The sequence below is a fragment of the Sturnira hondurensis genome, unplaced genomic scaffold, assembly GCF_014824575.4.
Source record: "Sturnira hondurensis isolate 20B ecotype Veracruz unplaced genomic scaffold, ASM1482457v3 Scaffold0008860, whole genome shotgun sequence".
Taxonomy (NCBI): Eukaryota; Metazoa; Chordata; class Mammalia; order Chiroptera; family Phyllostomidae; genus Sturnira; species Sturnira hondurensis.
This window is the reverse complement of record NW_028081491.1, coordinates 2,521,726-2,536,222: the sequence shown is the minus strand read 5'-3', so window position 1 is coordinate 2,536,222 and position 14,497 is coordinate 2,521,726. Positions and strand designations below refer to the sequence as shown.

General features: G+C 38.5%; 1 protein-coding gene across 5 annotated transcripts in view; it reads left to right on the top strand.

Annotated features, from left to right (window-relative positions):
- The window catches only part of AOPEP (aminopeptidase O (putative)), a 426,177-nt gene that overhangs the window by 36,156 nt on the left and 375,524 nt on the right, over window positions 1-14,497 (top strand). For all 5 annotated transcript variants that reach the window (XR_005067928.1, XR_005067927.1, XR_005067929.1 and 2 more), the window contains exon 2: window positions 9,261-10,192. Coding sequence is in view for 2 of the 5 variants with exons in the window: in XM_037056214.1 (XP_036912109.1) it covers window positions 9,399-10,192 (794 nt within the window). In the remaining 3 variants the exon portion in view is untranslated. The remainder of the gene's footprint in view (window positions 1-9,260; window positions 10,193-14,497) is intronic.

Here is a 14,497-nt window from a genome sequence, read left to right as displayed (position 1 = left end):
GGTCCAGTCTGCCGCCTCTCGCCGCCACTGCCGCCACCACCGGTGCCGCAGCTGCCACTGTCACCGGGGCCCAAGTGTTTCGTCCCACTGCGTGGGAGTGTGCCACCGCCGTCAGCCCTCCACCACTGGGTTCGCCCCCTAGGGCCTGCGCGGTCCGTCTCACTGCGCGAAGGTGTGACCTCAGTCAGTCTGCCCCACAGGGTGACTGGGTCCGGGCCGCCTGCGCGCCCAGGTCGGGGGATCTCTCCTGCCCGTCCCTGCTCCGCTGCTGGCTCTGCCCCTCTTACTGTCCAGGTTGAACCATTCGTTGTTGTCAGACTTCCATATAATTCAATTTTCTGTTCTTTGGCTGTGTCTTTGTTCTCCAAACCTTTGTTGTATTCAAACTTGGTTGTGGGAGAAGGCACAGTGTTTCCACCTATGCCTCCATCTTGGCGGAAGTCCCCACATTCTTTCTTAAGAAAAATACTACTGTCCATTAAACCTTTTGAAGTCTTTAACGGTGTTACTGAGACAATCATTTAAGCATTTAAAATATATACATTTATTATTATTATTACTATTATTATTTTAAATTATTTTATTGTTCAAGTACAGTTGTCTGCTTTTATCCCACCCTCCACTCCAGCCATCCCCACTTCCCTCCCCTGTTTCCAACCCCACCTTGGTTTTGTCCATGTGTCCTTTATAGTTGTTCCTGAAAACCCTTCCCCCACATTATCTCCTCCTACCTCCCCTCTGGTTACTGTCAGATTGTTCTTAATTTCAATGTCCCTGGTTATATTTTGCTTGCTTGGTTGTTTTGTTGTTTAGCTTCCTGTTAAAGGTAAGATCATAGGGTATTTGTCCTTCAACACCTGGCTTATTTCCCTCAGCATAATGCTTTCCAGTTCCATCCATGCTGTTGCAAAGGGTAGGTGCTCCTTCTTTCTTTCTGCTGCGTAGAATTCCATTGTGTATATGTAGCATAATTTTTTGATCCATTCATTTACTGACAGGCACCTAGGTTGCTTCCAGCTCTTGGCTATTGTAAATTGTGCTGCTATGAACATTGGGGTACATAGGTTCTTTTGGATTGGTGTTTCAGGATTCTTAGGATATAATCCAGCAATGGTATTGCTGGGTCAAAAGAAAGTTCCATTTTTAGTTTTCTTAGGAAATTCCATACTGTTTTCCACAGTAGCTGCACCAATCTACAATCCTGCCAAAAGTGTACTAGGGTTCCCTCTTTTCCACATCCTCCCAAACACTTGTTTGTTGATTTGTTTATAATGGCCATTCTGACCAGTGTGAGGTGGTATCTCATTGTGGTTTTACTTTGCATCTCTCTGATGGCTAGTGATGCTGAGCATCTTTTTGTATGCCTCTGGGACGTCTGTATGTCCTATTTGGAGAAGTGTCTGTTCAGGTCTTTTGTCCATTTTTTAATTGGGTTGTTTGTTTTCCTGGAGTGGAGTTGTGTGAGTTCTTTATATATTTTGGAGATTAAACCCTTGTCCCAGGTGTCATTGGTAAATATGTTTTCTATATGGTTGGTTCTCCTTTCATTTTAATGCTATTTTCTTTAGCCATGCAGAAGCTTTTTAATTTGATGAGGTTCCATTTGTTTATTCTTTCCTTTATGTCCCTTGCTTTAAGGGACATACCAGTGAAGATATTGCTACATGGAATGTCTGAGATTTTCCTGCCAATGTTTTCCTCTAGGGCTTTTATGGTGTCACAACTTATATTTAATTCTTTAATCCACCTTGAATTTATTTTTGTATATGGTGTAACTTGGTGATTGAGTTTCATTTTTTTGCATGTAGCTGTTCAGATCTCTCAACACCATTTGTTGAGGAGGCTATTTTTACTTTATTTAATGTTACTGCCCCCTTTGTCAAATACTATTTGACCATAGAGACTTGGGTTTATTTCTGGGCTCTCTGCTCTATTCTATTTTTGATACCACATTTTATTTTATTTTTTTTTTTGAGATTTTATTTATTTATCTTTAGAGGGGAAAGGAAGGAGAGAAGGAGAGAAATATGAACATTTGGTTGCCTCTTTTGAGTCCCCTGCTGGGAACTGGCCTGCAACCCAGGCATGTTCCCTGACTGGGAATCGAACCGTGATCCTTTGCTTCGCAGGCTCATGCTCAATCCACTGAGCTAAACCAGCCAGGGTGACACCACATTTTAAAGACAATCTCGATTAGCCACTGGAAACTAACCATTGGGTTTGATAAAGGGGGAATTTTATGTTATGGTTTATGAGAGAGAATGGAAAAATGCTTTAGTGAGATGGGCTAGTGTTTCAAATTGGAGCACCATAATAGCGAAAAGTGCTGAAGTCAATGGACTGCTTAAAAATGTTGTTACTATTTGATGAGAGAGGCCTTTCAAGGTGGCCACATACAGGTGTTTGCAATCACAGTTCAGTTCTTCTTTGAACGTGGGACTGTGACCCTAATTGATGTCAGTAAGAGTTATGGTAGAAAAAAGAGGTTTAAGTCATTGATGAATGCAGGGCAAGTACAAAATAGGTTTAATAAGCAATAAGTTTTAACAGCTTTACACATTATACATAACTTAGATTGAAAAGCACACAAAGATACTGGTGCTCTTCTAAGCCTTCTGGAGCTTGCTTAAAAATTCTATTTTCCCCAAAACCATTTCAATACAAATTGATTCTAGTCCATACGACTTAAATAAGATTTTTAAAAAGGTAGAATGGGATATGGAAGAGAGTTAAGGGGTGACATTTGATTTATCACTTGGGCAATATGAAGGAAATGGCCATGAGAGCTGGAGATGAGAATTCCAAGGAGAAGCATCAGCAAGTGGAAAAGCATCAGAGATGGGTGATCTTGTCCAAATTGCTTTATGTCTTTGGGCCTCATTGTCTTCATTTGTAAAACTATAGAATTGGACTAAGTGAGCCCTAAGGAATTTTTCTTCTCCAAAATTTAGTGAAATAAACACTGGTTAAAATGGGCAACAGGGCCAAATATAGTTTTAATTTTTTCCAGTTTTATTGAAATATAATTAACATATAACATTGTGTTAGTGTAAGGTATACAACATAATTCTTTTATGTATAGATATTGCAATGTTTGTTTTTAAAGACAGCATCTCTGCGGTAGTTGAAAGGAATAGAATGGAGACATGGAAAGGGACAAAATGTTGGCAAGAGAAAAGTGTCAAATGAAACAAGATTCCAAATTAGTGGAAGCTGATAGTCTTGGGGGTAATGCTTCTTTTCCATTTCTGGTGTTTCTTTTCTTGTTTTCTTAATTACTGTAACATTCCTGGTCACTTCTAACCTTCAGGGAGATGAAGTGATTTATTCTGGTAAATTTGGGAAGAAGAAACTGGGTGTGCTCTGCTCAGCTCAACTCCTCCATTTTGCTTTTAGGCATCTATCCTGTCCGCAGAGAGCTGTTTTCTTTACTTCTCTAGACCCTATCTTACAAAGCTGCTTTTCTGGCAGCTTTGATCTGAGCCAGCATTACCCATGGCCATATGGGTAAATCTGTCAAATTTGGAGATTCGGTTTTTAGGCAACTTTGGCCCCTATGCTAAACCATATTCTTCAGTTTATACTTCATCAGTAAAAATGGTGGTGTTTTGGTATCCCTTTGCCATATCCTCTTCTCATTTCTCAGTATGATTAGAATTTGGATGGACAAAAAGAGTGTTATTTATTTGCCCCTTTCATACCCCAAAAGCTAGAATTCAAGGGGAAGGGAACTAGCTTTGCTGAAAAAGGGATATTGTTTCCTTGACTTAGGAGAAGGCAGTACTTATGAGAAGCTAGTGATATTTGAGGTATGATGGAGCTTCAGAGATTCAAAATCATCTAAGTAAAGTAGGAGATAAAATAATTATCTGAGAATGATCCAGGAGAGATGGAATTAGAAACTTAAAAGAAGAAAAGATTTAGAATTTAATCTGTGGGGCGTGTACTCAAGAATCAACTGAAGAGGACCAAGGGATTGCCAGTTAGGATGACAAACAAGATGACGTTAACAGGCTTGAATGGATAGTACTCAAAGATAGTCTAAATCTTTGCCACCAGGGACAAAGTGATGAAAACTGCGGTATAGAATATATTTTGTTCTTGTTATATTAATTTTCAGAAGTAAATGAAGGAATCTGTTAGGGCTGGAATGGTTACATCAATACTGTTAAAAATGATAAACTATACTTCTTTGAATATGATAGTTCAGATAGCCACTAAGTTAACCCTTATCTCAGTTGATTCAGATTTTTCTTTTTTTGTGTGTGATGTGTGTTTGGGATTTTTTATTAAACTTTTTTAAGAGCCTAATCAATGAAATACTATGTGGTAGCAGCCTCAAGTATCAGCAGGATAAATTTTTAACATCTGTTGATTTTCATTACATAGATAGAGCCAGTGGTTTTATTGAAGGGTATTATTCTTTATATGATAAGTTTAGTCACTTTCATGAAGAAAAAGAAATACTCTGGCTTATTTATTTTATTTTTTTTTTTGTCTATTGACTTTTCTAGGACCAAGGGAAGTACCAGGCTCTCCACAAACTATTCTTTGGATACCTGGTTTCTCTCAATTTCTACTACCCTTAAAAGTGAAAATGTGAGTGGCTCAGGTGGTCTGGTATGAAGGCATGTTTTCTGCAGGGGCAGTATACCAACCACCCAGAACGAGTTTTCATGGATAAGCTAAATTGACATTCAAGAGCAAGGCCCTTGACTTCAAGTTCAAGATGGCAGAGTAGGAAGATCCTCAGCTCACCTCCTCTCTTTGACACTAAAACTGCAATTACATATAGAATGACTATCTCTGAGACCACCTGAAGACTAGCAGAAAGATTTCCTACAACTACAGAGTAAAAACCACCTTGAAAAGTGTAGGAAGGGTATAGACTAAGCCTAGTCAGCACCTACCCTACTCCTCTTGTAGTGACTCAGAAGTGGAAGGGTTATCGTAACCTTGGAGGTTGTCCCTGGACAGTGAAGAGTCTGAGCCTTAGCCTGGAAGTGGAGCCCTCATAACATCTGTCTTTGAAAACCAGCGAGGCTTACATCTGGGAGAGCCAAAGGGCTATAGGAAACCCAGGTTGCACTCTTTCTGAGTTCTGGCACAGAGGGAGTACTTAAAAAAGCAGCTAGGTCATATGTGAAGGTGATTCATTGACTAATTTTAGTTTGCGTGTTGGAGGGACAAGGATCTGTTGGAACTTGCTTGAGCCACCGGTGCTGGTAGGTACCATTTTCCCCCTTCCTTTAACCTGGCTGATCTGACACCATCTATTAACCTTGTTAACACTGTTTGCCCCACCCTGGCATTTCCCTGAGGGCCTACCCAGGGTAGCACTCCTCCAAAGCACTTCCTGCCCTGCCACACACAGTGGGCAGCATCACTCAGCATCAGCACACAGCAGATGCACTGAGCATCTGCATCAGCAGGGGTGAGCTTTGCAGCCAGCCACATCAAAGCCTTACCCTGCATTCTAGTGAGTCTGAGACAATTGTGGCCAGGCCTCATAGCCAGCAGGCCAGATAGCAGCCTTCGTGCCAGTGTGTCCACAGAAGTTGTGGCCCAGCCACAATGGGGAGCTATATTAGTGTCCCCTCTAGACCACCTGGCTCTGGTAACAACGGGAATGTTGAAATTAGGGCCCCATGGGAAAATAAGTCCACTTTTTCAAGACTAAGAGATTTAGCTTAACTACCTAATACAATACATAAAAACAAAGAAGCAAAATGAAGATAGGAAAGAATATGTTCCAAACAGAAAAACAGGATAAAGCCCCAGAAAAAGAACAACATGCAACTGAGGTCAGCTGTCTGCTAGATGAAGAGTTGAAAGTAACAGTCATGAAGATTCTCTTTCAACTGTGCAGACAAACAAACTCAGTCAGAACTTCAGCAACTTGAACAAAGACCTAAGTATTCTAAGAAAGGACATAACAGAACTAAAGAGCATAACAATTGAATTGAAAAAAATCACTGCAGGGAATCAACAGCAAATGTGATGACACAGAAGAATGGATCAGCAATCAGGAAAGCAGGATAGTGGAAGTCACCCAAATGGAAGATCAAAAAGAAAAAAAGAAATAAAAAGAATGAAGATAGCATAAGAGACCTATGGGACAACATCAAGCATACTAACATTTGAATCATAAGTCCCAGGAGGAGGAGAAAGTGAGAAAGGGACAGAAAACCTATTTGAGGAAATAATGGTTGAAAACTTCCCTAACTTGGCAAAGGAAACAGGCATCCAAGTCCAGGAAGCACAGAGAGTCCCAAACAATATGAACCCAAAGAGACCCACACCAAGACACATTATAATTAAGTTGTTGACTGTTAAAGAGAGAATCTTGAAAGCAGCAAGAGAAAAACAACTAGTTACATACAAGGGTATTCCCATAAGACTGTCAGATGACTTTTCAACAGAAACTTTTCAGGCCAGAAGGGAGTGGCATGATATATTCAACATGGTGAAAGAAAAAACCCTACAACCAAGAATACTCTTCCCAGCAAGGTTATCATTCAGAATAGAAGGAAATATCAAGATTTTCTCAGACAAGGAAAAGTTAAAGGAATTCATCACCACTAACCCAGGATTACAAGAAATGTTGAGGGGAATTCTTTAAGTGGAAAAGGCCAAAACTAGAAATAAGATGAAAAAATATTTACTGGTGAAGGCAAACATATAGTAAAGATAGTACACCAACCACTTATAAATGTAGTATGAAAACAATTAAAATGGCAATAAGCACATACCTATTAATAATTAGGTATGTGCTAATAACTTCAGTTGAAGTTGATAAGTGCTCCATTGCAAAAACAGATGACTGAATGGTTTGTGTTTTTTTTTTAAAGACCTCTACATATATTGCCTACATGAGACTCCAGATTGAAAGTCATGCAGAGACTGGAAATAAATAAATGGAAAAGACATTTCATGTAAATGGAAATGAAAAAAACAGAGAAGCTGGGATAGCAATATTTATATCAGACAAAAAGACTTTAAGAGAAAAGCTGTGTAATAAGAGGCAAAGAAGGACTCAGCAATTGTTTTCTTCAGATAAATCCCCAGAAGTGGAACAATTAAAAAAGCTATATGCACCTCTGTTTACTGCAACATTATTTACACTAGCCAAGTTGTTGAAGCAACCCAGGCATTCATCAACAGATGAATGGATAAAGAAGTGGATGTGTGTGTGCATGTGGATACAACACACCAGGATGTTACACAGGCAGAAAAGAAACAGATCTTGCCATTTGCAACAACATGGATTGACCTAGAGGGTATTAGGCTAAGTGAAATTAAGTCAGAGATAGACAAATACTATATAATTTCACTTAGGGGTGGAATCTAAAAAACTAAAGTGAACAAACAGGATAAACTGACCCATAGATACAGAAAAACTAATAATTGCCAGAGGGTTGGGCAGTAGAAGTATGGGCAAAAAGGCTAAGGGGATTAGGAGGTACAAACTTTTAAATAAGTCATGGGGATGTAAAGGACAACATAAGAAATACTTATATCAATATCACAATAACTTCATATGGTGACAGATGGATAGTGGACTTTTTGTGGTGATCACTTTGTAAGGTATATATAAATGTTAAATCTCATTATGTTCTACACCTAAAACTAATACAATATTGTATGTTAACTGTACTTTAATTGAGAAGAACTTTACATTTCAGAATAAAAGTTAGACATGAAAAAAAGTCAAAAAGTATGTTAACATGCACAGTTTCTTGGGGAAAGGGATGGTAGGTAGGAGTATAGGATTTGAGGAGGTGATTGTACTTCAACAGGGTGGGGAGGGAGAACAGGATTTGGTAGAGGAATATGAGAGGTGGAAGCCAAGAACTCTCCAGGTATGGCACATTGCTTAATTCAGAAAGCAAGGAGGTGTGGTGTCTGGTCATCTTCAGGGAATACTGTTTTGAGCAAGGGCTTGCTATAGGACAAGGATGCAAAGGGAGTGTGGTCCATGAGTGGGAAAATAGCATGAAAACAAATTGTGCAAAGCTGCAGGAAGCCAGATTTTTTTTAGGCTGGGTGAGATTCTGATGAGGGGTAGAAAATGAAAATTCAGTGGAGTTGATTGCTGGAATGAGATTCTAGAAGGAAGGGAAATAAGAGTATAGTAGACATGCAGGTAAAGTCAGAAGAGAAGTGAGGAGAAGCTAAATGGAATGATAAAGGAGGGCTCAATTTTACTTGAAAAGTCAAGTAAGTAACTTTTGTAGTTGATGAAAGAATACCTCCTGATACTTTTAAATGCAAAAATTATTTTAAATATACCTACTCTGCTAGAGTTTTCATTTCTTTTCCACTTTTGGTAAAAGAATAATAAAGAAATAACATGTGTTGAAAATATTAGGTATATAACAGGGACTGAAATAATTTCAAATATTTTTTTAGCTGAATTGCTGTTGCAAAATAATACATTTTAATTCAGAACTTTTATGAAGAACTTGGGCATTTTATTACAACATCTGTTTCTACATTTTAATTTCTCTCTTTCCTTTTTTATAGGTATTTGTGTACTGTTTTTTTCAAATGAGAAGAACTTTTTGTTTGCCACAAGAAGGCTATTATCCCAGAATGTTAATGGGTTTTCAGCTATTAAGATGTAATGATATACCTTGAGTATTTAACTATAAATTTGAAAAATCTCCATGAACAATCTCAAAGGAATACTTAGAATGCACTCCTGGTAAATTGGCTCATTTTCCTGTAATTTACTGGAAGTGCTGATATGAGAGCAGTCCTAATGTGAAAAGTACATTAATCCCTGGAGTTACATTGTATGTATTAAATTATTACTCTCAAAGAATAAAATGTATGAAGCCATTTAGCCTTCATTCACATTTGTTACTTAGAATAACAGTAGAGAAACAATCACGTATCTTTTGAGGCACAAAATTAGAAATGATACATTTAATATATTTTAAAAACAAGAGGTACAGTGATGCTCTTACGCTTTTACATAACAATTGCTCTTTTCCAAAACAAGAATTGTTCTAGTTAGAAGCAGATTTCTTCTGGCTTTGTGGAGGCCGCTTTCATTCCGTTGGTAATTGAAATATTTTTAGAAACCCATAATGCTGCTTTCTTTGATGTCAGTCACAAAGATTAGTCTGCCTTCTAGTCATGAGCTTCTACCGCATTTTAAGAAGGTAGTCAACTTGCAGGAGCAGTGGCTGCAGGAGCATTTAGGGTCTTAGAATTTTGTCTAATTGTGATTCTCTTTTTTTCTTCTTTGCCAGGGGACTGAAAGTTGTGGAACCATAATTCTTGACATCAAAGTTGGTTTTTTTTGGTAGGCAGTCATTATGATTCTGGAAGATTAAGGCAGATAGGAAGGCCCTTCTGAGAGTTTAACAAAGCTCTCAAGAACCTATACCATGGACATAAAGCTGGAGCTGCCTCAGGATGACCTGCCTCTCATGGCCAACACCAGCCACATACTTGTGAAGCACTATGTACTGGACTTAGATGTGGACTTCAAAAGTCAAATCATTGAGGGCACCTTAGTGCTTTTCTTTCAGCCTGGAAACAGATACGGGAAAAAGAGTAGTTCCACTGAGGAAACGTGCCGATCAGAGTCAAATGAAGCCTGCAAATTTAGGATGCCAGAACCTTGCCATGTTCCTGTGACAAATACAAGGACCTTCTCATCTAAAATAAGATACACTGATTTTGCAATCTGTGGTAAAGATGAAAAAAAGACTTCTGGTAAAGATGGTAACCATGACAACAGGGAACAGGCTTCTGGGATTTCTAGCTCAAAGTACTGCTGTGACACAGGGATTCATGGGAGTGAGGATTTTTTGCTAGTGTTGGACTGCTGTGATTTATCTGTGTTGAAGGTTGAGGAGGTGGATGTTGCTGCTGTGCCAGGTATTGAAAAATTTACAAGGTCTCCCAAGCTCAGGGTTGTTTCTGAGCTCAGGAATCAGATTGTACATGAACTTGTGACTCTGCCTACAGATCGTTGGAGGGAGCAGTTAGACTATTATGCTTGCTGCAGCCAGGCTCCTGGCTGTGGGGAACTCCTGTTTGACACTGACAGTTGGAGCTTACAGATCAGGAAGACAGGGATTCAGACAGCTACTGACTTTCCTCATGCCATAAGGATACGGTACAGAACCAAACCCCAGGGGAGATCAGTTACATGGACCTCAGACCAGAGTGGCAGGTAGGTATTGCAGCCCCATCTATTGATTTAATACACTGGGAGATGAACCTTTGCAGGAATGCTCTCAGACAGGGGACCAATCCTGCAAAGATGCTCCTCTTCATTCTGTGGCATTACCCATCCAATCTCAACTCCTTAGACTCACAGTGAAGCAGGTAAATTCCCAAGCATGCTCAACTCTTAATAGAATTACTTCCTGTAAGTCGGGATGAAAAGATTGCTTTATTAAGTGCCCGTATTTCTGAGTTAGGAGATTGAAAGGCAAGCCTAATGATTAAATCCTGAGCCTACCCCTCTGTTAAGATCTCTGCTGGTGACTGCCAGTGCTATAGATGGCAACAACATGTGTCTCTGAGTAAATACTTTCTCAAAGTTGCTTTGTATTCCCTCTGAGGGTGTAGACTGCTGCTGAGTTGGATTGGTGTGAAGCTTGGCAGAGTGCTTCTAGATAAAGCCATCTCTACTTTGGGACTTTCTTACTGTCCTGTCTCTTGGCAGCTATGGCTCCCTGAACTTTGTCTTTTGTCATATAATGTGAACCTCCAAAGCCTTTGAAAGGTCTGAGTATGAGGAGTGTGACAGCCCTGTTGATAATAAACCAGGGAGACTCCTGGTTTTTAGTGTGAGGAGGAGGAACTGATGAGGCATTGATTTTGCGGGGATGTACTTAGGGAGCAGTTTGTTCTTTTCTTCTTGCCTCTCCTCCAACAATTGTTCAGGATTTTTAGAATTTGACAATTTTTTAAATCAAACTTTATTGATCCCTCATTATTATACCAGTTTCTTTGTGCTATTGTACTATAAATCACTACGGTCAATATTGCAGAGGCTGGAGGAACATTGATCTCTGTGAGCTTGTTTTGAGCATCTTCTTATGTAGCATTGGACTCCCTTAATGGAGACAGTGGCCTTGGTAAACTGCCTACACCTTTCCCCAACCCACCTCCCAAAAACCTTTTAGATTTTCTTAAAGTGACACTTTGACTTTGAGCTCTAATAATCCTGTTCCTTGCCTCTAATCTTACCTCCTATTCTAGTCTCCGGCCCCACTTGGAATGAGTTCACTTCCTGTCTTATTTCTGCTAGAGCCTGAGTTTGGGAAATTGCAGGGTTGATACAAACTTACATCAGTACAAAAGCATCGTGGCTTATTTATAGAATAACTTATTGGATATTTTTGGGAGACCACGAAGGGAAAGAAACAGGTGTTCTTATTGTAACCTCAAAGTTTTGTTTTGAGATTATTAAAGATGGGATTTTTGATAAGATTTAACTGTACTGTCTCTGAATACTTAACTAGGAAATTGTAGTTTTTATATTCACAGACATTTAACATTTGAATTGAATAATAAGGAAGAAGAAACTATTCACAATATTTGAAACAAATACTCATTAATGGCCTCAAACATGTCTTTTTTCTCATTGCTCACTCCAAAGAAAGAGAGTAGACTTGTGAATTGCATTACATGTACAGTGTTGAGGAGTAGGAAGGGATTAATGATGATTTCCATAAGGAAACTAAAGAGGTCCTTGGGCACAATTTGCTCCAGCAAAGGCTGACAGGGTGAATTTATTCTTGATGTCTCCTTTTCTAATAATTCAGTAAAACACATAATCTTAGGCGTTTAAACTGTGTCCTTGGAAATTTGTGATTATATGTTAGTAAAGAAATGGCATTTATGCAGTCATATAAGGGTAATAAATGGTTTTTTAATCATCAAGAGGTGTTTTTTATCCTACCTCTTTGGGAGGGGATTTTATTTAAGATTATCTTCTGTGAATGGCCACCAAATCTTGGTAAACTTTCTCGCATGTTTAAGAATGAACCTAGATATATACTGGTAACTGTCTGGAAACTTTTAAGGACTCTAAAATGCCCAAGAATCCCAAAACGCTAGACAGGAATAATTCCTTAGTGATATGAGTGAATAGTAATTATGAGGGTTACAATGCTTTATGAATATAGTTGTGTGAAAATATAAAATTTTGCAATCACGTGAAAAGTATAACTGGGTAGAGTTTATTCCCTCCAATTAAAACTTATATATTTGTTACATTTTTACCCCTAATACAGAGTACTATCAGTATACCTACCATAAATTTTTAGTCCTGGTTGAGAAACTTTTCATTCTCATTTTAGAGGTAGGAAAATTGAAGAAAGTTACTGGAAGCTCCTAGAAAAATCCATGTCTAATTGTGCAAGAGAGCTACATTTCTTATATTTGATCTTTACCGTGTCCCTTACTGTATGTGGAAATTTCAGTACATTTAAAAAATAAATGCATTATGTTAGCTTTCAATAAGTTTTTATTTCAAGCCGATATTAGACATAAAGTCAAGTACCTCTAAATTATTTTTTTTCCTTTCGAGTTCCATCAGTGGTTTCTCCCCTCTTTACCCTTGCCATACCCCTTATCGAAACTAAAACTTATGTAGTTTTTATTATATAAATAATCATTTAGCCCGTCAGAGGAACCCAGGATAGAATACAAAATGTGACAAAATTAATTACATTAAAATATGTGAAATGACCTCACTGAGGGGAGTAGGGGGAAAAGATGCCGACCTAAATAACTTTGGAAATGTGTGGAGTCTGTAAAGCTAAAGGCAAAAGGAAGTGTACTGCAGTTGATCAAGTTGTTTCCCATGGGCATACAGGTTAACAATTTTGGTATCACTAGACATGTATGCTGGAATGAACAGTTAAGGAAATGAATGTCAAATGATTGGGGCCAGCTTTCTCACTGTTGAAGTGTATAGATGAGCAAGGGCAAGAGGCTAGAAAAATCCATGTGGTAATGCATTAGGACTGGAGACATTACTGTGAACTCACATTAGCTTAATGTAGTTTTTGCAAAGGAATAATTACAGACGTGGTGTTTCCAAGGGTTAGCATACACACATATATTTCTTTGCTTGTCAGCTGAAAGGGTTTAGTAATGAGCACACTCTAGTGCCCAGATCTTGGTTTCTAATACCATTCTCCAATAAACGAGCCCGGGTTTCTTGGAGAAATAGCTAGGATCGGAGCAGGAACTATATAAGATGAACCTAGAGTAACAACCTGCAACTGTGGATAGATGTTAAAGATCCATTAAAATGTGTGAGACGACATCACTCAAGGGGGTGGGGGGAGAAGATGCTGACCTAAATAACTTTGGAAATGTGTGGAGTCTGTAAAGCTAAAGGCACTGCAGCTAAAAGGAACTGCAGTTGATAAAGTGGATAAGACACATTGATGGTATGTACCCTTGGTATGATGCCACCAAAACCATAACCCCAGTCTAACCAAGAAAAAATGAGGGACATTCAACAAAATATCTTACCAGTATTCCTCTAAACTCTCAAGGTCCACATAGAGAAAGTTTTAAGAAATCCACAGCTTAAGGAGATGTGATGATTAAAAGTAACGTATTCTGGAACAGAAAAAGGACATTAGAGAAAAACTAAGGATATCTGAATAAAATTCAGACTTTACATCCAAATAACAATGCATCAATTATTAAAGTTCATCAACTGTGACAAATGTAACATACTAATATAAAATGTTAATAATAGGGAGAATTGAGTATGGTGTATATGGGAACTCCATATTTTTGCTTTAAAAATATTTTAAACTGTTCCAAAATAAAAAGTTTATTTAAAAAAAAACTTCAAATTTGATGCCCTGGCTGGTGTAGCTCAGTGGATTGAGCGCGGGCCTGCGAACCACATGATCGTGGTTCGATTCCCGGTCAGGGCACATGCCTGGGTTGCAGGCCAGTTCCTGGTTCCCTGCAGGGGACGCACGAGAGGCAAACATACATTGATATTTCTCTCTCTCGCTCTCTCCTTCCCTTCCCCTCTAAGATAAATAAATAATATCAAAAAAATTTTAAAAAACATACTTCAAATTTGAAAAGAATTTATCATCTTTCCACCTTGAAATCCCCTTTTTGTGAGGGTTTTTCTCCCATTTTTACCAAGTGGCAGTGTTTTCTAGAGAACTGAAAATACATTTGAAGCTATAAAAGTGTATTTCTTCCAATAGCTGTCAATAATTTCTTCTTTCCCATTATTATTCTAGTTCTAAAGTAAAATATCTGGATGTATAAAAGCTATGTTTTCCTGCCTTTGTTTAGCCATGGTAGGGTTGTGGTAGCTTTTGAATGAAATGCTCTTTCTTGCCTCCGTCATTCAGATACTGGATTTTAGGTGACGTTAAAAAATGAGTAATGAAGCAAACATGTATAGGGGTCTGGCAGAAGTAAGGCCTGCTTAAGTGTGGTTGGTAGGCTAATAACATGGGTGTAATAATTTATAGTT